This window comes from Phyllobates terribilis, unplaced genomic scaffold (genome assembly GCF_046119375.1).
Source record: "Phyllobates terribilis strain yellow unplaced genomic scaffold, ASM4611937v1 Scaffold_13__5_contigs__length_258822181, whole genome shotgun sequence".
In the NCBI taxonomy this organism is placed as follows: domain Eukaryota; kingdom Metazoa; phylum Chordata; class Amphibia; order Anura; family Dendrobatidae; genus Phyllobates; species Phyllobates terribilis.
Genome location: NW_027362773.1, coordinates 252,745,923 through 252,771,152, shown reverse-complemented (window position 1 = coordinate 252,771,152; position 25,230 = coordinate 252,745,923). Strand labels below are relative to the sequence as shown.

General features: G+C 50.7%; 1 protein-coding gene across 1 annotated transcript in view; it reads left to right on the top strand.

Moving 5' to 3' along the window:
• Positions 1–25,230, top strand: part of SLC6A2 (solute carrier family 6 member 2) — a 287,250-nt gene that overhangs the window by 221,682 nt on the left and 40,338 nt on the right. The window contains exons 9-10 of the mRNA XM_073657955.1: positions 2,835–2,947; positions 17,444–17,572. Coding sequence (XP_073514056.1) covers positions 2,835–2,947; positions 17,444–17,572 — 242 coding nt within the window. The remainder of the gene's footprint in view (positions 1–2,834; positions 2,948–17,443; positions 17,573–25,230) is intronic.

The following is a 25,230-nucleotide window of genomic DNA, read 5'->3' as shown; positions in this document are numbered from 1 at the left end:
TCATAGTTAAAATATACCTTCATGACAGAATGGTTATTCCTCATCAGTACTGTATCTGCTTGCTACAGTATATGGTGGTAATGGTGACAATTTTGGTGTTCTTTTTGATGTAAATGTGTGCATTTATATGCATTTGTAATAGGGAAAAATGGTGGTCAAGCTAAAAAAGTAAGTATGCATGTCTATTGGAAAAAATATACTACATAGCAGTCACCAGAAGTTCTAACCAAGCCGCCTGTGGCCAGCTGAATATGTCGTCCTTTATAGCCAAAATCCAAACGTGTTCTTAGTAAATTATTTCATGTTGTGGCTGCTAAATATTAAATTTCATTTTGTTTCAGAAATACTGTAAAGATGAAATTTGGGGAATCTTTTGAGTGGTGTGTTCGCCTCGCCAGGGACTGGAGTAGCATTTCTGGAGTTAAACAGCTGGCACTTTTGTTGAATTTGATGAAAAGGCATGTCCACTAGTGATGGGCGAGCACTAACATGCCCGGGTACTCGTTGCTTGGGTCGAGCAAATTGGAATGCTCGAGTGCTTGGTCCGAGGGTACTCGTTGCTTGGGTCGAGCAAATTGGAATGCTCGAGTGCTCGGTCCGAGTAACGAGCCTGTAAGTCTATGGGAAACTCGAGCATTTTTCCAGCGGCTCCCCCGGGTGGTCTGCAGAGGGCCTAAAAATTGCCCAAATCGATGGGAACAGTGCTCAAATGACATGGAAACAGCATGGGGAAGACCCCTGGAAGCATCTCTGACTCCCAGATTACTGCTGTCAACAACGTTGTCAGAGTATTACGCCACTTTTATGGACTCACAATAAAACATACAAAAACAAAACCAAAATGGATTTTCCTGGGAAATATGTTAAGGGACATCCTTTCCAGGGTAATGACTTGTATAGAAGGCAAAATAAATAACCAAAAGCAAAAATGCTCCTCCACACCTTGGGCTATGTTCACATGTAGCGTTTTTGATGCGTTTTTGCACTTTTGCATTGCTTTCAACCAACACAAATGCATTAACCGGGAAATGTCATTTTAAAAATTTACTACCTTATCTGGCCATGTGGTGTGTGACACATCATCAGATGTTGTACATATGACCCTATTCATCATAACCCCAAAAGAGTGAATAATAGAGGCATCAATCACCGTATATTCTAATAAGGGAGGTCACTGTATGTAACAAAGAACAATGCTATATATAATAAGGGTGCACACTGTATGCAGAGGTATAATTAGGGGTCCAGCATGGAGAAGGGCGGGACAACTAAAGTTTTGCAGAGACCTGTATATATAGCTGGTTTATAGCTTTTCCTTGTTAAAAAATACATCTTCTAGCATAACCTCTTGGTATCACAAACAAGGATTCTATTACCAATCATTACTCTGAAGACCATAATGTGACTACAGTATTGATCAGTTGTAGTCAAATGAATATTTACATCCAGTGACTTACAGATGACGTCAGCTCTAATTGGAATCATTTTATTTTTTTTCTTCTTCACTCTCTCCAAATAGTCATGACAACTTGTCCCGGACATGATTTGTCTCTGCAATGCTTGTCTCCCAGACAGTGTCGGACTGGCATGCCAAGGGCCCACCAGTAACTAACTCCAGGGCCCCACTTTTCGGCTACATATAAATGTGACATTATCCTCAATCTCAAATTTATATAACAATGAACTGGGTAGATTGTTACATGAATAAGATGCTGCTTTTATCTGTACATAGTGATTCAAGTATATTGTGCCAAGTACTGCCCACTATTGCACAGGGGCCCACCGGAGGATTCTCCTTTTCTCCTGTGGGCCAGTCCAAGCCTGCTCCTAGATGTCTTTGGTTCCTCACTTTTTAAGCAAAATCACACAGCGCGTCCCAGAACATATCAATGTCACATATTGGACACACTGAATAAAAAAAATCACTATGCTGTCCTTCTAAAAACAAATATTTCATACCCAGTTTTCCTAAATGCAAATATGATCCCTCCATGTGACACAAAAATAAAAAAAATTTCCCTCATTGTGCACCCTGAAAACAAACATATCTCACAAAAAGCAGCTGAATAATAGCTCTCTAAGATTAGGGTCACACAACCGTTTTCTCTCCATCCGAGATAATCGGACCGATTATGCTAATCGGACTCTGATCAGAGTTTGATCAGAGTGGGATCAGATTTTCTCAAAGGAGGAGAGAAAAAGAAAAAAAAAGTTTCTCCTGCTTCTCCATTCAGTCAGTCCATGAAAATCAGACCACACTCTGATGCCATCCAATTTTTCTTGGACCCATAGAGTTGAATAAGTGAGAGCCATCCAATTCTCGGAGGTAAATCCACAAGTTTTTTCTTCAGTCCGAGTGTAAAGCCCCATAGATTAACATGGGTACTATCTGTGAAAACCATGGATAGCACTCATCAGATTAAAACGGCCATCTGCATGATCCCCAAGCGCTAAGACACTTAAATACATGATTAGCCACTGTGCCCCCTGAAACTAGCCATGGTGCCCCTTTGAATATAAATTTTGCTGCTATGCTATCTTGATTATAATATTTGCTACTGTGCTGCCCCTGAAAATAAAATAAAGCCACTGTGCCAGGTTTTGTCAAGTGGGGCGTGATTCCTTCACAATGGTCCATAAAGAAGACTTTTCACTTGCCATAAATATGTATTTTTTCATGGTCTAATCGGTTTTTCTGAATGTAGCATTTTGCTTTTTTTTTTATTCTTGTGCCCCTCTGTTAATGAGATATGGAGTGGTTGTGCCTCCATTCCCCCATATACTATATTGTTCCTACATTTGTAAATCTTTAAAATGATTACTTTATTTTCCAGGACCAGGACTTGTGTTTATTATATATCCAGAAGCTATATCAACGCTCCGAGGATCGACAGTTTGGGCTATAGTATTTTTCATTATGCTGCTTACACTTGGCATTGACAGTGCCGTGAGTATATTTCAGAAAGGTTTATTTTTTAATCGGTTATCATTGGAATGTTCATTTTATAATTATATAAGTGAAACAACTGTTTTTTATTGGAATCAAAATATGTGGAAAGCCGTGCATACATCTTAAACACCTGTAGGCTGAATACTCAACGGACTGGCAGCCACTCCTCTTGACTCTACAAAAACTTAGTGTATGTCTTCTCAAAAGGAGCAGGATTATGTTACCTCTGACAGTGACACTGTCAGTTTGACTCAAGTGTCCAGCACGGATTAGTCTGCCTCATCACAAATGACTAACAGGGATAATTTAATTTTTGGACCATTTTTTAATAAAAAAAAACATGAAATATCTGTTAGTGTGCTGTATTATTAAATGGGTTGTTTGTTACTATTAGATTACCATTAGTCTCTATAGTGAGGTCACATTGATATTACTAAAGCTGTATTTGTGCTAAAGAGCTTGAAAGAGGTTGGGTAAAGTCCTAGGAGACCTCAGAGTGTTACACATCTTTTGGGGCAATTGGAGGCTTTGCAGAATTGTGATTTGCTGCAAATCAAATATTTTGGAAACATTTGTCAAAATTGACAAATTCAAATTTCAAAATATTCATTCATCTCTAATAAGAATGTATCACCCATATTGTTTTATTAATTTGAAATATAATTTAAAATATTTTTTTTCTTTAAGCAGTTCATATTTTCCGATTGCATATCTGTTGTTCTATATTTTTAAAGTGATTATGGGGCAGTTATCTTGTCTCGGATGCTATTCCAAACAGCAAACAGCATTTTTGCAATTTAACCACCCATTTACCATAATTTCTTTAAAAAAGCCATTTTTCTCAAAATCATTGGTGTCACAGGTGGAATATGGGGTAGGTGGGAGAATTTTAAAATATTCCTCTATTTTTATGGCCAAACGTTCTTACAACTACTTTCAGGAATTGCCCTGCATTTTTTTTTTCATTTCAATTTTTTTTAACTTTCTTGCTCTTGACATTTTAGAGAGATGCTCTTTCTTCCATTGCCTATTTGAGCTTTAGGGACTCTCATATGAGAGTCAATTGAAAGAAAATAATCTTAAGCTATTACTGAGTTTAGAAAATGATGGTGTACAGTCTCATTCTCCAGGCAACCGATGGTGACAGTCAGGGGGATACATAGGAATTATCGGACCCAAAACAGACGAAGTAATTGGGCCCCCCCCCCAAAAACAAAAAGGTAGATAATTGTCGGGGTCACAGAAGAGCATGTATCACAACTTTTCAGCCTTTACATAGTAATTTTCCTCCTTTTGAAGTCCGAGATTCCTCTTTCATTGCCCCCATAAAGTATGATGCCAACAAAAGTGTCCCCCAAACACAGTTTAAAACCTCTTTGGTGAATTCCTTCACATTGCCCTCCACATGCACAGTATAAGGACCCTACTGTACCCCACCTCAACTCCCAGGGCAAAGTATGGTGAGCCCAACACAGTATGATCCCCCAACTGTGACCCCACACAGCTCACTATGCACTATAATGGTCCTACATACAGTATAATAGCCCCCACGCAAACCTTCACACTCCACAGAGTGTAATGCACTCCCCATGGTCCTCCACACAGAATAATGCATTCCCTATGGTCCGCCACACAGTATAATGCACTTCCCATGGTACTGCACACAGTATAAGACACTCACCATGGTTCTCCACACAGCATAATGCACTCCCCATGGTCCTCCACACAGTATAATGCACTCCCCATGGTCCTCCAAACAGTATAAGACACTCCCCATGGTCCTCCACACAGTATAATGCACCCCCCATGGTCCTCCACACAGTATAATGCACTCGCCATGGTCCTCCACACAGTATAAGACACTCGCCATGGTCCTCCACACAGTATAAGACACTCGCCATGGTCCTCCACACAGTATAAAACACTCGCCATGGTCCTCAACACAGTATAAGACACTCGCCATGGTCCTCCACACATTATAATGCACTTGCCATGGTCCTCCACACAGTATAATGCACTCCCTATGGTCCTCCACACAGTATAATGCACTCCTCATGGTCCTCAACACAGTATAATGCACTCCCCATGGTCCTGTACACAGTATAATGCACTCTCCATGGTCCTCCACGCAGTATAATGCACTCTCCATGGTCCTCCACACAGTATAATGCACTCCCTATGGTCCTCCACGCAGTGTAATACACTCCCCATGGTTCTACACGTAGTATAATGCACTCGCCATGGTCCTCCACACAGTATAATGCACTCCCTATGGTCCTCCACACAGTATAATGCACTCCCCATGGTCCTCTACCAGTATAATGCGCTCCCCATGGTCCTGCACTCAGTATAATGCAGCCACTCATAGGGTAAAATGCAGCCTCCACCATAGGGTAAAAATGCGGCCCCCACCATAGGGTAAAAATGTAGCCCCCACCATAGGGTAAAATGCAGCGCCCCCCCTAATAGGGTAAAATGTAGCCCCAGTTCCCCAGTATTATCAGTACACACTGATTAAAAAAACAAAACTTTCTTACTGGTCCTCGTTCCCTGCTGCTTCTGTCTCTGCAGCGTGTCTCTCTCATTACCTGAGGAGCTGCCAGTTCCACTGTCTGACACAACGTGGCGCGTCATCACGCTCCTGCGCCAGACACAAAGGAGGAATGATGGGAAAGGGAGAGTCACGTGACACTCCCTCCTCCATCATTGCTTTCAACCAGGGCCGGCTCCAGGTTTTCATGGGCCCCCGACGAAAGAGTCTCAGTGGGCCCCTTTAATACATACCACCATTCATGATGTACAGATACAGCAGAGAAATATAGGTATACAACACAGGGCCCAACCAGCCCCCTCAACCTTCACATATGCACAGACACACACACAGTACGCAGACATACGAACGCACAGTAGGCAGACAAGAGCGCACATACACAGTACACAGACATGCGTGCACATACACAGTATGCAGACAAGCGAGCACATACACAGTACACAGACATGCGCGCACACACACAGTATGCAGACATGCGCACACACACACAGTACGCAAACATGAACGCACACACATAGTATGAAGATATGCACACACACAGAACACAAACATGAACGCACATGGTAAGCAGACATGAGCACACACAGTATGCAGACCTACACACACATGCACATAGTACACACATATGCACATATACAATACGCAGACACGCACATATATAAACAGATACACAGATACGTGCACATACAGGCATACATACATTTTTGAACACATTCTTAAAAACACATAAAACAGACATAAATATATATACACAGTCATACACACTGACATACACAGACACTTACATCCAGGGCCGGCGTCAGCACCCGGCGCACCCGGGCAAATGCCGGGGCCCTGAGCAGGCAGAGGGGCCCACTGGCGGTCGCGCACCGCGCTGGGCTATGGGCGGAGGAGAGCGGTGTCTGCGCCCGCCCTTCTCCCCCGCTTGCTCAGGGCCCCGGCAGCTGGATACTTACCTCTCCCCGTGCCTCCACAGATCCGCTGTCTTCCTGGTGCGCGCTCCCTGTGACGTCTCAGGTCAGAGGGCGCGGTGACGTCTTTACACCGCGCCCTCCCCTAAGCTGTCACAGGGAGCGCTGAGCGGGAAGACACCGACAACGCTGCAGCAGCGGGCAGCAGGTAGCAGGTGAGGAGAAGGGAGGTGAGTATTTGATTTTTTTTTTTTTAATGTATGGAGGCATGGGGCAGTATAAAGAGAAGGGGGGGGGGGCATCCTGCATGGGGCATTATAAAGAGGGGGGGGGGCATCCTGCATGGGGCATTATAAAGAGGGGGGGGCATCCTGCATGGGGCATTATAAGGTGGGGAACAGCCTGCATGGGGCATTATAAAGGGGGGGGGCATCCTGCATGGGGCAGTATAAAGAGAAGGGGGGGGGCATCCTGCATGGGGCATTATATAGAGGGGGGGTGACATCCTGCATGGGGCATTATAAGGTGGGGAACAGCCTGCATGGAGCATTATAAGGGGGGGCAGCCTGTATGGGGCATTATGTGGGGGGGTAACAGCCTGCATGAATCATTAAAAGGGGGGGGCCTGTATCGGGCATTATGTGGGGGGGAACAGCCTGCATGGAGCATTATAAGGGGGGGGGGAATCCTGCATGGGGCATTATAAAGAGGGGGGGGGCATCCTGCATGGGGCATTATAAAGAGGGGGGGGACATCCTGCATGGGGCATTATATAGAGGGGGGGTGACATCCTGCATGGGGCATTATAAGGTGGGGAACAGCCTGCATGGAGTATTATAAGGGGGGGCAGCCTGTATGGGGCATTATGTGGGGGGGTAACAACCTGCATGGAGCATTAAAAGGGGGGCTGTATGGGGCATTATGTGGGGGGGAACAGCCTGCATGGAGCATTATAAGGGGGGGGGGCATCCTGCATGGGGCATTATAAAGAGGGGGGGGGCATCCTGCGTGGGGCATTATAAAGAGGGGGGGGGACATCCTGCATGGGGCATTATAAGGTGGGGAACAGCCTGCATGGGGCATTATAAAGGGGGGGGCAGCCTGCATAGTGCATTATGTGGGGGGGAACAGCCTGCATGGAGCATTATAAGGGGGGGCAGCCTGTATGGGGCATTATGTGGGGGGTTATAAGGGGACCGGTATCCTGTATGGAGCGTTATATGGAGGCCAGTATCCTGTATGGAGCTTTATAAGGGGACCAGTATCCTGTATGGAGCGTTATATGGGGGCCAGTATTCCGTATGGAGCCTTATATGGGGGCCAGTATTCCGTATGGAGCCTTATATGGAGGCCAGTATTCCGTATGGAGCCTTATATGGGGGCCAGTATTCCGTATGGGGCATAATATGGGGGCCAGTATTCCGTATGGAGCCTTATATGGGGGCCAGTATTCCGTATGGAGCCTTATATGGGGGCCAGTATTCCGTATGGAGCCTTATATGGGGGCCAGTATTCCGTATGGAGCCTTATATGGGGGCCAGTATTCCGTATGGAGCCTTATATGGGGGGCCAGTATTCCGTATGGAGCCTTATATGGAGGCCAGTATTCCGTATGGGGCCTTATATGGGGGCCAGTATTCCGTATGGGGCCTTATATGGGGGCCAGTATTCCGTATGGAGCCTTACATGGGGGCCAGTATTCCGTATGGAGCCTTATATGGGGGCCAGTATTCCGTATGGAGCCTTATATGGGGGCCAGTATTCCGCATGGGGCCTTATATGGGGGCCAGTATTCCGTATGGAGCCTTATATGGGGGCCAGTATTCTGTGTGGAGCGTTTCACCGGTTTCTGAGCTATTGTGGAATTTACAATAGATATCACTCATGTAATGTAAGAAGTGAAATCTTTGCATTGTACTATATATATATATATTTCTCCACTGTATCTCTGCATCATGAATCGTGGTATGTGTTAAAGGGGCCCACTGAGACTCTTTCGCCCGGGGCCCAGAAAAACCTGGAGCCGGCCCTGCTTACATCATACATACACACACACACAGACACATTAGAATTATTTTTAATATGGAGATTGGGAAGCTGGTGACAAGCCTCGCTCACCTGCCCCCTGCCTGTGTCTCGTCCAGCTCCTCATGTGGCAGTGCAGGGCTGCCGGCGTGTCTGATGGCCATCACAGACATGGCCCTGGACCATCAGGGGGGCCCACTCACTGTCAGGACCCGGGCCGCTCCCCCAGCATCTCCGCAGGACCTCTGGCGCTGCTTGATTGCCAGCACTTCAGACATGGCCACGCGCAGTGAGCTGTGCGCCTGTGTCTGCTAGTAATGACGCGGCAGGGGTGACACTGCACCTTTGATTGTGCTTGTGAGTCACCCCTGCCCAATCATTACTAGCAGACACAGGAGCACTGCTCACTGCTGTGTCCTCCATGGTCCTCCACACAGTATAATGCACTCCCAATGCTCCTCCACACAGTATAAAGCACTCCCCATGGTCTTCCACACAGTATAATGCACTCCCCATGGTTATGTACTCAGTATAATCCAGCCACCCATAGGGTAAAATGCAGCCTCCACCATAGGGTAAAAATGCGGCCCCCACCATAGGGTAAAATGCAGCCCCAGTCCTCCAGTATTATCAGTACACACTGATTTAAAAAAAAAAAAAACATACTTATCGTTCCTCGTTCCCCGCTGCTTCAGTCTCTGCAGCACATCTCTCTCATCACTTCAGGAGCTGCCAATTCCACTGTCTGGCACAGCGTGGCGCATCATCACGCCACTTCGTCATACCAGAGGAGGAATGATGGGAAAGGGAGAGTCACATGACACTCCCTCCTCCATCATTAATTTCAACCAGGGCTGGCTCCAGGTTTTCGTGGGCTCCCGGCGAAAAAGTCTTAGTGGGCCCCTTTAATACATACCACCATTCATGATGTACATATATGGCAGAGAAATATAGGTATACAACACAGGGCCCAGCCTGCTCCCTCATCCTTCACATATGCAAACATGCACGCACACACAAGCACAGTATACAAACATGCACACACACACAGTGCGCAGACACACCCACACACACACGGTATGCAGACATACCCTGTGGGAGGTGCCTGAGCAGCACTTTCTTTCAGTGTGTTCTGTGCGACTGAGTTACCAGGTCCTGTCCTATATCTTGTTTGTTTCTGCCACCCTGGGGGCTGAGTACCCAGGCCCATTACCTGTATCTGTGACTTCTAGTCCTTTCCACCACCTTGGGGGCTGAGTACCCAGGCTCATTCCTGTATCTCATTAAAGTGTCAGTTCATGTCTGAACTATGTTCTAGCCCATTACCTGTTTGTCTCTATGTCCGATCCTTCCCTTTTCCTGCTGTGTCTGAACCAGTACCTAACTCCTACTTGTTGTCTCTGTACTTCTGTTTGTGAGTTTTGTGTCCACTCGCTACTTCATTGCAAGTACCTTGTGTGTATCTGGTTCTGCTTGTCCCGTTTCCCTGCCTCCGTTTCTACCTCCTGTGTTCTAGCCATCTTCCTATGTTTCCCAGTCTGTTCCATGTGAACATAGCCCTGTCCTGTCTGCCTGCACCAGCGGCTCTGCTCTGCTCCGCTTGTCCTCCGCACCTGCGGTTCTACTCTGCTCTGCTCTGCTTGTCCTCCTCAACTGCGGTTCTGCTCTTCTCTGCTTGTCCTCCACACCTGCGGTTCTGCTCTGCTCTGCTTGTCCTCCACACCTGTGGTTCTGCTCTGCTCTGCTTGTCCTCCGCACCTGCAGCTTTGCTCTGCTCTGCCCTGCTCTGCTTGTTCTCCACACCTGCGGTTCTGCTCTGCTTGTCCTCCACACCTGCGGTTCTACTCTGCTCTGCTCCACTTGTCCTCCGCACCTGCGGTTCTGCTCTGCTCAGCTCCACTTGTCCTCCGCACCTGCGGTTCTGCTCTGCTCGGCTCCGCTTGTCCTCCACACCTGCGGTTCTGCTCTGCTCCTCTTGTCCTCCGCACCTGCGGCTCTGTTCCTGTATTCCAGTCTGTACTGGTCCCTATCCAGCCTGTTTTCCTACCTTCCAGTACCGGCCCGTCTGTATACTAGCCGTACCTGCCAGTACCTGCCTGTCTGCATACCAGCCGTGCCTGTCAGTACCCACCTGTCTGCATACCAGCCGTGCCTGCCAGTACCCACCTGTCTGCATACCAGCCAAACCTGCCCGTTACTGCATTCCCTGGTGTGGGTCAACAGCTGTGACCAGGGTCTGACCTGGAGTAGCACCTGGGTCACCTCCCACGTCCTTCCTTGGACCACGGAGTTGATTAAGCTGCCGTGTGTTCGTGGTCGGATCTGGCGAGGCCCCTAGTCACGCCCCTTCAGGCACTCCTCGGTTCGTGGCCCAGTGGGACCACTAACCACGCTCACGCCTGTTAGTCCGGGCGTGAGCGTAATAGTTTGCTCAGGCCATGGTCCCCGTTGAGTCCCATGGCCCTTCACTCTCGGAGATTTGAATCCTTGTCTGGCGAATACATGCACCAAGAAATTTTTTTTTCTCAAGCTGAGGTCCAGGCGATTTATGCACCAGCCCAATTGGAGCTATCAGCACTCGTTCCTGCGGATCCACCACAGTACTATGGGAATCCAAAACAAAGCCGTGCGTTTGTGGAGCAATGCTTGCTACATTTCAAATTTTATGCCAACTATTTTCCCACCGATCGGGTTAAAGTGGCATTTCTGATGTCCTACCTAGCAGGTGATGCCTTAAATTGGGTCACCCCCTTATGGGAAGCAAGGGACCCTATCGTCTCTGACCTGCAGGCCTTCCTGGTGGCCTTTCTAATGGTCTTTGATGACCCTAATCCTGAAGCTTCTGCTAAAGCTTCCCTTCCCAATATCCTGGAGCAGTCCAGATGGGTGATGCATGTAGGTAGCCCACCAGTTCCCCAGCCTGAAGAGGCTGCTGCCCACGCAGAATCCACACAGGATTACAATGCTCCGCAGAATACTTCTCTTCCCAACCTCAAGAGGCAGTCCAGACGTGCAAGGCATAGAGGTAGACCGTCACATCAGGTTATGTCCTCCCAAAGGCCTCCTGGTCCCCAGCCTATAGAGGCAGATACCCGCACAGAATCCATGAAGGTTGACTATGTTCGTCAGGCAAAGCAGAGGCCGGAACTCAATCATAAAATTGAATTGCGGACTCGCTGCGGTTGTTTGGGACACCCTGATGGTCTATTTCCAACGAAGGTTGAAGAGTCTCAAGACATTAGGCCTGTAGGAGAGGCTGCCCTTGGCGTTAGTGTTTCCTCTCCACAGATGACCGTGACTGTGTCCGTGGCAAGCGAAGGCCTCAGATTAACTGGAAGTTTCGGGCTGAAAGCCGTGAAGAGTCGGTGTCTGATCCCTGTCCAACAACTCCAGAATCCGGTTGGGGCATTGTCAGGGGTAGGACGAGCCCTACTCAGAAACAGTCAAAATATGTCTGTACAAATGAAGCTCCAAATTGGAGCATTACACATGAAGAAGTTCACATTCCAGGTGCTGTCTGGTTTACCCACAGGTCATCCAGACCCAAGAGATCTAGTGCCCGCTCAGGTCTGGAGATCCTGCATGTTGTTTCCTGGGGGACTGCTGAGGTACAAGGGGTGTCCAGTCCCCATACCTTCAGGACAGTCAGCAATGTCTTCTTCTTCTTTACCAGATCTGCTAGTCGCTGACTCGCTGTGTGCTGAAGTCTCCGAAGGAAGGGAAGCGGAGGCAATGTACCCACACAGGCTCGACGACTGTACCAATGATCTGGCTTCAGGTACCGCCCCGCCTTGCAGATGTGTCATCTCAGAAACCAGACTGAAGATGGTCCCGAAGCAAGGATCTTCCATCTCTAATAAATCTGGCAATAAGTCCATCAAGGCAGTGACTACCTCCATGTCTCTGCACCCCTCCAACCAGGCGGAGGACCTCCAGTTGTCTCTTGAATCCTCCGGGGTGCTACCTGATAACAAACGGAGAGAGACTTTCCTACACCCTGTACCTGGTACTTCGTCCACTTCATCCAGTAAGCTTGGCAAAGTGTACGTCGAGGCGGTGGCTACCCCCAAGTTTCTGCACCCCTCCTACCAGGCGGAGGACCTCCAGTTGTCTCTTGAATCCTCCGGGGTGCTACCTGATATTTACAAATGGCGAGAGACTTTCCTACACCCTGTTCCTGGCATTTCATCCACTTCATCTGATGCTGTGGATGGCTCAATGGGACGAAGCATCCTAGTCACCAGGATGACTGGTTCCCTCTAGTGGACAGAAGAGGTAGTCTTCTTGAAGAGAAGCCTTGGGAATCCATTCTGAAGGATCAGCCTCCAACTTCTCTGCAGAAAATCATTGTAGGCATGAAGAAGAGGAGGCTTAAAGGGGGGATACTGTAACATCCCTGGCGGTGTGCTGGCATGGCTTACCATCTCCCACCATGCAAGACCGCCAACTTACCTATCAGTCCAGGCTGTGCACTATACTCCTTTACTTGCTGTATGCATGTCTCTTGTCTGCTGGTTTAGGGCGGCGGCGCTGTTACTTCCTGATTCTTAAAGCTACAATGTGTGCAGTCCTAATGCGTCCCCAGCCTATTGCTGTGAGTCACTGGATATTTAAACCTCCCCCACCCTGTGGTAGGTGCCTGAGCAACACTTTCTTTCAGTGTGTTCTGTGCAACTGAGTTGCCAGGTCCTGTCCTGTATCTTGTCTGTTTCTGCCACCCTGGGGACTGAGTACCCAGGCCCATTACCTGTATCTGTGACTTCTAGTCCTTTCTGCCACCTTGTGGGCTGAGTACCCAGGCTCATTCCTGTATCTCGTTCCAGTGTTAGTTCATGTCTGAACTGTGTCCTAGCCCATTACCTGTTTGTCTCTATGTCCGATCCTTCCCTTTTCCTGCTGTGTCTGAACCAGTACCTAACTCCTACTCATTTCTGTACTTCTGTTTGTGAGTTTTGTGTCCACTCGCTACTTCATTGCAAGTACCTTGTGTGTATCTGGTTCTGCTTGTCCCATTTCCCTGCCTCCGTTTCTACCTCCTGTGCTCTAGCTATCTTCCTGTGTTTCCCAGTCTGTTCCATGTGAACAGAGCCCTGTTCTGTCTGCCTGCGGCTCTGCTCCGCTTGTCCTCCACACCTGCGGTTGTACTGTGCTCTGCTCTGCTTGTCCTCCGCACCTGTGGTTCTGCTCTGCTCTTCTCTGCTTGTCCTCCACACCTGCGGTTCTGCTCTGCTCTGCTTGTCCTCCGCACCTGCGGTTCCACTCTGCTCTGCTCCGTTTGCCCTCCGCACCTGCAGCTTTACTCTGCTCTGCCCTGCTCTGCTTGTCCTCCGCACCTGCGGTTCTACTCTGCTCTGCTTGTCCTCCGCACCTGCGGTTCTACTCTGCTTTGCTTGTCCTCCGCACCTGCGGCTCTGCTCTGTTCCGCTTGTCCTCCACACCTGCGGCTCTGTTCCTGTATCCCAGTCTGTACTGGTCCCTATCCAGCCTGTTTTCCTACCTGCCAGTACCAGCCCGTCTGTATACCAGCCGTACCTGCCAGTACCCGCCTGTCTGCATACCAGCCGTGCCTGCCAGTACTCACCTGTCTGCATACTAGCCAAACCTGCCCATTCCTGCATTCTCCGGTGTGGGTCAACAGCTGTGACCGGGGTCTGACCTGGAGTAGCACCTGGGCCACCTCCCACCTCCTTCCTCGGACCACGGAGTCGATAAAGCCGCCGTGTGTTCGTGGTCAGATATGGTGAGGCCCCTAGTCACGCCCCTCCAGGCACTTCTTGGTTCGTGGCCCAGTGGGACCACTAACAACACTCACGCCTGTCAGTCCGGGCGTGAGCGTAACACACAGTCATACACACTTTCATACACAGACATTCACAGCATACATGCACACACACACACACACACACAAAGACACATTAGAATTATTTTCAATATGGGGATTGGGGAAGCTGGCGACAGGCCTTGCTCACCTGCCCCCGGCCTGTGTCTCGTTCAGCTCCTCATGTGCCGGTGCAGGGCTGCCAACATGTCTGATGGCCATCATAGACATGGCCCTGGACCATCAGGGGGGCCCACTCACTGTCGGGGTCGGGGCCGCTCCCCCAGCATCTCCATAGGACCTGTGGCGCTGCTTGATTGTCGGCACTTCAGACATGGCCTCGCTCAGTGAGCTGTGCGCCTGTGTCTGCTAGTAATGACGCGGCAGGGGTGACACACAAGCATAATTAAAGGTGCAGTGTTACTCCTGCTGTGTCATTACTACTAGACACAGCCGCACAGCGCATGGCCGTGTCTGGTGAAGTGCCAGCAATCAAGCATCAGCGCCGGCTGTCCTGTGGAGATGCTGGTGGAGCGGCCCGGGCTCCAACGGCGAGTGAGCCCCCCTGATGGTCCAGGGCCCCGACACTTGCCCGGGTACGCTGGGTGGGTGTTGACGCCGGCCCTGCTTTCAACTGTATCGGCATCTGCCGATACAGTTGAATGTGGAGCGAGGGGTGCAGGAGGGGAGACCGATGCAGTGGTGGGGGCCTGATGCTGGGGGTGCACGGTGCAGGAGCTGACACCGGGCCCCCTGGCTCATGGGCCCCATAGCAGTCGTGTGGCCTGATGTCATTGGCGGTACGCCACTGATGACAGTGGAGATGAATACTGAGCCTTACCTGTATACAGCGGGTAAAATAAGTATTGAACACGTCACCAATTTTCTAAGTAAATATATTTCTAAAGGTGCCATTGACATGAAATTATCCCCCAATGTCAGTAACAACCCATCCAATCCTCATAGGCAAAGAAATCAAACAATAGATGTCCATAAATAAGTTATTTGAGAAATGAAACAGGGAAAAAGTATTGAACACATAAAGAAAGAGAGGTGCAAAAAGCCACGGAAAGTCATGACACCAGCTGAAATCTATTGGTAATAAGAAAGCAATCCTGCCACTTAGGCCACGGCCCCACTATCAGTAATTGGTCAGTATTCAGTCAGTATTTTTTCTCAGGAATGGGAGGCAAAATCAGGAGTGGGTGGTAAATGCATAATGGTTGCACTTGTTTCTATTATACCTTTTCTCTGATTGTTCCTCACCTGGTTTTGGCTCCCACTCCTGAGAAAAAATACTGACCGAATACTGGCCAAATACTGATAGTGAGGCCATGACCTTAATGAAAAATAATATTAGCTGGTTCAACTGATGGCCTACAAAAAGGTGTCTCATTACAAAGGTGCCACACAAGAAACATTTCATGATGGGTAAAGCCAATGAGCTGTCTCAAGATCTTTGCAACATTATTGTTGTAAAATATACTGATGGCATTGGTTACAAAAGAATTTCTAAACTACTGAAGGTTCCAGTGAGCTCAGTTGGGGCCATAATCTGGAAGTGGAACAAACATCGTTTCACCATAAAGCGGCCACGACCAGGTGCTCTCCAAAAGATTTCACATAGAGGAGTGAAAAGAATTATCAAAAGAGTTGTCCAAGAGCCAAGGACCAGCTGTGGAGAGCTACAGAAAGACCTGTGAACAGCAGGTGCAATTATTTCAAAGAAAACTATAAGTAATGCACTCAAGCTACATGGCCTGTACGCAAGCTCACTACGCAATCTCCATGGCCTGTATGCACGCTCACTATGAAAGACTCCATTGCTGAACAAAAAGCATGTTCAAACGCGTTTAAAGTTTGCTCAACAACATTTAGACAAGCCTGTGAAATACTAGGAGAATATAGTCTGGTCATAAGAGACCAAAATTTTAACTCTTTGAATGCCATAATACACACCATGTATGGAGGCCAAAAGGAACTGCATATCACCCCAAAAACACCATACCAACAGTGAAACTTGAAGGTAGGGTGATCATGGCGTTTTTCAGCATATGGCACTGTCAAACTTCATATAGTTGAAGGAAGGTTGAATGGACAAATGTACTGAGACATTCTTGATAAAAATCTGCCATTTGCAAGGATGATGAAGATGAAACAAGGGTGGACATTTCAGCAAGTCAATGATCCCAAGCACACAGGCAAGGAAACTCTTAATTGGTTTCAGAGAAAGAAAATAAAGCTGCTAGAATGGCCCAGCCAATCACCTGACCTGAATCCAATAGAAAATGTATGGAAGCTCAGAGATTACAGAAGGAGCTGACAGGACCTTCAGGATGTGAAGAGTGTTTGTTTGGAAGAATGGGCCAATATCACACCTGAGCAATGTATGTGACTATTTTCTCCGTACAGGAGGCATCTTGAAGCTTCATCACCAACAAAGACTTTTGTATGAAGTATTAATTAAATTTCAGTAATACTTTTTCCCTGTGTCATTTCTCATTATTACACATATCTTAATTGATGGACATCTATGATAGAATTTCTTTGCCTGTGTGGATTGCATGGGTTGTAACTGACATCTGGTGAGAATTTCATGTAAATAGCACCTTTAAATAAATTTACTTACAAAATTGGTAACGTGTTCAATACTTATTGCACCTGCTGCATGTAGTATCACTATCCTACTTTATCTAGGCTTCCAGTAGCATGCTAGAGCTATCCTTACTGTTGCCCACTCTCTGATAATGAGATGACTTTGCTCCTTCTGTCCCAGTCTAAACAGAAAAATTGACAATGGAGTTACATAATGCTCTAGTGCCTAGTGGGGAAACATTATTTTTTTCTATGTGGACTATAACAAAGTAGACAAAAAATGATTGTGCATAAGAAAAACTTTCAAACAATTGTTTTCTGATAACACAATGCCTTTGATGACCATCAGTTTTCGGTGGATGCTTGTGGCAACACAATACATGATGATAATCTTGACGTACACTAGGGGTTCCTGATCGGGGATGCTAACCATGTACTAATAACGGTAAACAGTAAGGGGTTGTCTAACTTTCCTCTCAAAGGAAGGAAAGCAAATGACACTACTGTTGGAAAGTTGACAGAATGAACATATGCTAAGAAACACTTGACACTTTGATATGCTAAGCTAATTAAACTTTTTTTTTGCGGTGCAGATGGGCGGTATGGAGGCAGTGATCACTGGCTTAGCAGATGATATTACTATTTTGAAGAGGCACCGGAAACTATTTACTTTGCTAGTTGCGGTCATTACGTTCCTTTTTGCTTTGCTGTGTATAACTAATGTAAGTAATGAAACCTATTTTCTTTCATTAAAATAATTAAAAATTATATTTAAAGGGGTTTTCCCACAAACAAAAGTTTATTTTATTCACTTGTTCTTGGAATAAAAATAAGATGCACAATTGGATGTCTTTAAATAAAATGTTCCTCTGCTGAGATAATCTTATAAATGTGCCCCTGCTGTGTATTGTGTAATGGCTGTGTCTGACCGTACAGGAACATGGTCTGATCATACCACAGCTCCTGGGCATGGGAGGAAGCAAAAGAATATACAGACATTACAGCAGGGGATCACAGCTGATTCTTTTTGTGAGGTAAAACATGGTTTAGAAACAGGCAGGGAAATGTTTTACCTCCCAAAAAGAATCAGCTGAATTGGTGAACTGATGAACCTGCCAGTTGGATATGATACAAATTAAATGTAATAATTGTATCTCAGAGACAGATGTCTCCTGCATTGCCGTTCTTCTTGCCCCCAATTTTTGTAGGGTGCAATATCAGAGGTCTATTCAGATTAATGCGACTGTTTTGTAGTTCCCTGCACAATACATAGTAAGGATTTGTCACTATGCAAAGATAATCAGTGAAGCAGCCACAGAACTTAAAGTGAGTCTGTCAGCACAAAATGACTGATCAAACCAAGCATTATGGTATATTAATCATTCTGATATAGACGGCCTAACCTAAGAAGTGGATATCAATATCAAAGTCTCATGAAAACCCCATTTAAAGATAATCTGTCAGCAAGTTTTTGTTATGTAATGTTACGGATCAGGGTGGTGGAACCTCTGTGCTGCGGTGCAAGGAGGGACCAGAGGGGCATAACTAGGTATCAACTCGGACCAACCAAGGCCGTACGGCAGCTCAATCGACTCCGTGAACCAGGGAAGGACCGAGCAGAGGGACCAGGTGCTACTCTGGGGACCGACCTTGTATGAGAGCAGGTGACTCCCACAGGTCAGAAGGCAGGGACTGACCGGTACAGCAGATGAGCACGGCAGGCAGGCTGATGGGTGATCCGGGCAGACAGACTGGCAGGCACGGCAGGTAACAGGCAGGAGCCTCTAGGTAGGCTGTCAGGTGGTCACGGCAAGTGACGGGCAGGAGCCTCTAGGTAGGCTGTCAGGTGGTCACGGCAAGTGACGGGCAGGAGCCTCTAGGTAGGCTGTCAGGTGGTCACGACAAGTGACGGGCAGGGGCTTCTAGGTAGGCTGTCAGGTGGTCACAGCAAGTGACGGGCAGGGGCCTCTAGGTAGGCTGTCAGGTGGTCACAGCAAGTGACGGGCAGGAGCCTCTAGGTAGGCTGTCAGGTGGTCACGACAAGTGACGGGCAGGGGCTTCTAGGTAGGCCGTCAGGTGGTCACAGCAAGTGACGGGCAGGGGCCTCTAGGTAGGCTGTCAGGTGGTCACAGCAAGTGACGGGCAGGGGCCTCTAGGTAGGCTGTCAGGTAGGCACGGCAGGTGCAGGTGTAGCACCCCGAGAACTTGGCTGCTACAGGGGTATTGCACCTCGAACCAGAGGTGTGGTATTCCACTCCCGGGTAAGGATGGGGCGTGGAACTGGGCTCAGTTAGCTGCATGCACTACACTCACCCCATTTCCGGGGGACAGACCAACGGTACTCCCACCAGATAGATGTGCAGGTACGACAGCTTCTGTCCCTGGCTGGAGTGGGGAGGGGGGAGGAACATCCCAGTGGTGTAGGAGCAGAGAGGGGAGGGACTCTGGGCATAGGCAGGAGCCCATTGGGTGCTAGTCACCTGGGCTCGGGTGTTAGAAGGAGGTATATAAGGTGGGCACCATCTTGGATCAGGGGTGAGTTCAGAGAGGAGTTCAGCCAGAGAGGGCTGACAGGGAGCTGTGGCTCAGCCTGGGCCCAGCTCCAGAGCCAGGCCTGGAGAGGGGGCCTGAGGCAGAGAGAGAGAGAGAGAAAGAAGAAGAAGGAGAAACAGGAACACCAAGAAAGGCCCAGAGACGCAAGAAGAGAGGGAACCCTGAGATCCCACGAGTTAACGGGTGAAGGGTTGGCAGAACAGGGTACCGGATCCCAAACTGGTGGAGGCCAATTATCCTTAGCCAGGAACCGGAGGTCGTGGTCAAGTTTTGGCGCGACCCCTCGCCACATCCACCAGGAAGGCATACCACGTATAGGGTCAGGGAAGCTGGGAAAGGTTTCACCACCAGAAGGCCCGAGGGAGCCGGACAAAGGTGGATCCCTGGTGGGGACGGCCAGTAGGAAGGAGGAGAGGGGAGCTCAGGACCACGCTCTGGAACTGCCTGGGAGTTGGCCGAGTCCCGCACCTGGTGGACGCAGCACGGCTCGGGTGGTCACTCTTGGCCGAAGTGATCTGAACACCAACTGTGAGTAAAGCTTTTAACCTGCACCACAAGTCTCTGCGATTCCTTGTCACACCACCACTACCACTATCATCATTTCCTGCTTCACCAGCTGCCCTGAGGCTATACCCCTCCCGTTGGGGGTTATACCATCCACGCTGTACAACCATACCACCGGCCTCAGCGGTCTGCCCTGCAGCGGCGGTTTCATAACCGCATTCAACGGGTGGCGTAGTCGGACACTAATACCATCATACCAATAACTGCCACTTGGTTTGACCACCCTGGGCACGGACCGGGTCCCCACCACTCGGAGACTACAGCCCCCATCGGATCCGGCTCCGGGTATTCCCCCCCCCGCGCACACGTGCGCCGCACTACAACATGGCCCAGGGGGCGCGTCAATTTTGGCGTAGTCGGCAGGATTACATGCCCGCAACCACCGGGTACTGCGTGCCTGAAGAAAAGTTAACATGTACCTCAAAAAGAAGTCTCCCGCCAATTCCGGAGGATTCCCGCCATCGGACGCCGTCCGGAGTCGTTTCCCGCCGTTTGCCCGCCATTTGCAGCCTTTACCCGCCATCCGCGGAGTTTCCCGCCATCAGGAGACGATTCCCGCCATCTGAGACGGTTTCCCGCCCTGGCAGAGAGGACGCCATTGTGGGCGTGCCAGAGGGTGGCAAGAAACCACCTCCCATCGTGGGCATGGTCCCAGAATGGCGCCAAAGGAAGAGACCGCCCCCACCAGCCGAGAGTACAATAATGGAGATGTCCATCAGAGTGGGGGGTCTGCCCCTGAAACTGACTGTCACTAAGATGCCCCGGGACCACTCCCAATGGGGGCGGATAGAGAACAAAGCTGAGAAGATGGGTGCGGCCTGGAGGAGTCTGGACAGATCGCACCCGGGGATGGAGGAAGAGACAAGCGGTACCGACCCTGTGGTCCGGGGCCTGTTGCAGGCCGCCACCCCAGAAGGCCTGGTGGAGATCCTGGCACAACTCCCCAGAGATCGGGAGCGTGCACAGACCGCGCTGGAGGCCTTGGCCCGGAAGATGGCCCGAGTACAGCAAGAAGCACTGGCCGAATGGAGAAGAGAGATGGCCCAGCAGGCTGGAACCCGCCAGCAGAGGACGCCACCCGCAACGTGGGGCATGTCTGCCCTTGAGGATGGTGCAGGAGGGACGAAGGCCGGAGACGACGCCGCGGAGGGAGCTGCAAGGAAGGAAGCAGGTAATGGGGACGTCATCACCCCGTGCCCAGTAGTCGTAAGCCTGCTCCAGCTCCCCGTCGCAGAGCCCGAAGTCATACTCACCGTGCCCGTTGCCGCACCGCCGACGCTCCCAACTAGGCCTCAAGCGGCAGGAGCCGCGGTCACGCCCTCTGTTACGCCACGCCCCTTGACCCTGAGCGCGGCAAAACAGGAAGTGCCACCGGCCTGGTCGCAAGGCCGAGTACCCCCGGGCGCCGCGGTCTCCACAGCGCCCTCTACCTCCACTGTGCCGCCGGCCTGGTCGCAAGGCCTGGTGCATCCGGGCGCCGCTGCCCCCACAGCGCCCTCCTCCCCAAAGGTGCCATACCTGGACCCAAAGAGGATGCCTCCGGCCTGGACGCAAGGCCGGGTACCTCCGGGCGCCGCTGCCCCCACAGCGCCCTCGACCTCCACAGTGCTGCCCCTGGGCGAAGATCTCTTCGCGCAGCATACTAGCCCGGATGGGCTGCCCTTCGTGTGGCCACCGGAGTACATCAACCCCCGACTCCGGAGGGAACGGCCCCTGTGTGAGCCTCTGATCCCGGCACCGGCGCCCGCCAAAATTGTCCCGCTCCCGTTGGAAGACGCCCAATTCGCATGGGATCCGACCGGTGAGGACCTCATGGGGTTCACCAAGGAGACCCGGGCAGCCGCAGCCCGGCGTGAGGAGTGCTGCCGTCAACAGCTGGAGGTCTTTGGGAGAGAACGGCGAGAGAGGCGAATCCGCGAGGAACAGCTGCAGGCCCAAAGCGCGGAGCAGAAACGCCGGGCCCGACGAAACCCCCGTACGGCCCACGGTCCCCGCGCCACCGGGACCGTAATAAAGTTTCAACTGGAGAACGACTGGGGCTTTATCCGGGATCACCGAACCCCCGGCGACGTCTTTGTCACCCGCAGGGATGTCGAGAGCCACCTGCCGGAGGGACACCGCGGACGTGACCTCTACCCGGGTGATGTGGTCACTTTCACCCGGCAACAATGTGCTAAAGGACCGTACGCCCTTCACGTACACCGGCTGACTGAGGAGGAGTTGCAGTATGAGGAAGACCAAGAGGACCCGGACGGGTCTGAAGACTACCCTCAGGAAGGAGCAGGAGGACGTCGTTACTAATGAACGGTAACTGAAACTGTACATAGTTACCCGTCAGGGTACCTGACCTGTTGCTAATTGGAGTGTGGTCCCCATTGGGACTAGCGTGGAACTGTTTCCTGTGTGCCCCTATCCCTAATCAGGCTGAGGACTGTGAGCAGCCACTCCCTTATCCCCACTGGCCGAGGACTGAGAGCGGCCACACCCTGTAAATAGTTGCGCTTCCTAAAGCGCCCCCTACTGGTTTTATAAGAACTGCTCTTCCTACCACGGAATTAGCGACTGTTGCACTTTACCTGGTCACATGTTGCATGGTGGCCAGAGATCAAGAACGTGTTGGTCAAGAATGCTTTATATGAAAAAGTTTTATATGATGCTAAAAGAGTTAATGGTATTTTATAAGTGTGTGCAGAAAGTCTGATAATGTTTCCGTAATGTTTTATACCTGTAACGTTAAGAAGAACAGAGTACCTCCCATAAAGGGATGATTGAAAGTTAATATGTCTTACATGCGAGTGTACACTTTAAAAATTTTTGTATGTTTTAATTTGCTTTTGCTCTTTTCCAGCCCGAGGACGTGCTGTGATTTACCAGGGGGGAATGTAGCACCCCGAGGACTTGGCTGCTACAGGGGTATTGCACCTCGAACCAGAGGTGTGGTATTCCACTCCCGGGTAAGGATGGGGCGTGGAACTGGGCTCAGTTAGCTGCATGCACTACACTCACCCCATTTCCGGGGGACAGACCAACGGTACTCCCACCAGATAGATGTGCAGGTACGACAGCTTCTGTCCCTGGCTGGAGTGGGGAGGGGGGAGGAACATCCCAGTGGTGTAGGAGCAGAGAGGGGAGGGACTCTGGGCATAGGCAGGAGCCCATTGGGTGCTAGTCACCTGGGCTCGGGTGTTAGAAGGAGGTATATAAGGTGGGCACCATCTTGGATCAGGGGTGAGTTCAGAGAGGAGTTCAGCCAGAGAGGGCTGACAGGGAGCTGTGGCTCAGCCTGGGCCCAGCTCCAGAGCCAGGCCTGGAGAGGGGGCCTGAGGCAGAGAGAGAGAGAGAAAGAAGAAGAAGGAGAAACAGGAACACCAAGAAAGGCCCAGAGACGCAAGAAGAGAGGGAACCCTGAGATCCCACGAGTTAACGGGTGAAGGGTTGGCAGAACAGGGTACCGGATCCAAAACTGGTGGAGGCCAATTATCCTTAGCCAGGAACCGGAGGTCGTGGTCAAGTTTTGGCGCGACCCCTCGCCACATCCACCAGGAAGGCATACCACGTATAGGGTCAGGGAAGCCGGGAAAGGTTTCACCACCAGAAGGCCCGAGGGAGCCGGACAAAGGTGGATCCCTGGTGGGGACGGCCAGTAGGAAGGAGGAGAGGGGAGCTCAGGACCACGCTCTGGAACTGCCTGGGAGTTGGCCGAGTCCCGCACCTGGTGGACGCAGCACGGCTCGGGTGGTCACTCTTGGCCGAAGTGATCTGAACACCAACTGTGAGTAAAGCTTTAAACCTGCACCACAAGTCTCTGCGATTCCTTGTCACACCACCACTACCACTATCATCATTTCCTGCTTCACCAGCTGCCCTGAGGCTATACCCCTCCCGTTGGGGGTTATACCATCCACGCTGTACAACCATACCACCGGCCTCAGCGGTCTGCCCTGCAGCGGCGGTTTCATAACCGCATTCAACGGGTGGCGTAGTCGGACACTAATACCATCATACCAATAACTGCCACTTGGTTTGACCACCCTGGGCACGGACCGGGTCCCCGCCACTCGGAGACTACAGCCCCCATCGGATCCGGCTCCGGGTATTCCCCCCCCCGCGCACACGTGCGCCGCACTACAACATGGCCCAGGGGGCGCGTCAATTTTGGCGTAGTCGGCAGGATTACGTGCCCGCAACCACCGGGTACTGCGTGCCTGAAGAAAAGTTAACATGTACCTCAAAAAGAAGTCTCCCGCCAATTCCGGAGGATTCCCGCCATCGGACGCCGTCCGGAGTCGTTTCCCGCTGTTTGCCCGCCATTTGCAGCCTTTACCCGCCATCCGCGGAGTTTCCCGCCATCAGGAGACGATTCCCGCCATCTGAGACGGTTTCCCGCCCTGGCAGAGCGGACGCCATTGTGGGCGTGCCAGAGGGTGGCAAGAAACCACCTCCCATCGTGGGCATGGTCCCAGAATGGCGCCAAAGGAAGAGACCGCCCCCACCAGCCGAGAGTACAATAATGGAGATGTCCATCAGAGTGGGGGGTCTGCCCCTGAAACTGACTGTCACTAAGATGCCCCGGGACCACTCCCAATGGGGGCGGATAGAGAACAAAGCTGAGAAGATGGGTGCGGCCTGGAGGAGTCTGGACAGATCGCACCCGGGGATGGAGGAAGAGACAAGCGGTACCGACCCTGTGGTCCGGGGCCTGTTGCAGGCCGCCACCCCAGAAGGCCTGGTGGAGATCCTGGCACAACTCCCCAGAGATCGGGAGCGTGCACAGACCGCGCTGGAGGCCTTGGCCCGGAAGATGGCCCGAGTACAGCAAGAAGCACTGGCCGAATGGAGAACAGAGATGGCCCAGCAGGCTGGAACCCGCCAGCAGAGGACGCCACCCGCAACGTGGGGCATGTCTGCCCTTGAGGATGGTGCAGGAGGGACGAAGGCCGGAGACGACGCCGCGGAGGGAGCTGCAAGGAAGGAAGCAGGTAATGGGGACGTCATCACCCCGTGCCCAGTAGTCGTAAGCCTGCTCCAGCTCCCCGTCGCAGAGCCCGAAGTCATACTCACCGTGCCCGTTGCCGCACCGCCGACGCTCCCAACTAGGCCTCAAGCGGCAGGAGCCGCGGTCACGCCCTCTGTTACGCCACGCCCCTTGACCCTGAGCGCGGCAAAACAGGAAGTGCCACCGGCCTGGTCGCAAGGCCGAGTACCCCCGGGCGCCGCGGTCTCCACAGCGCCCTCTACCTCCACTGTGCCGCCGGCCTGGTCG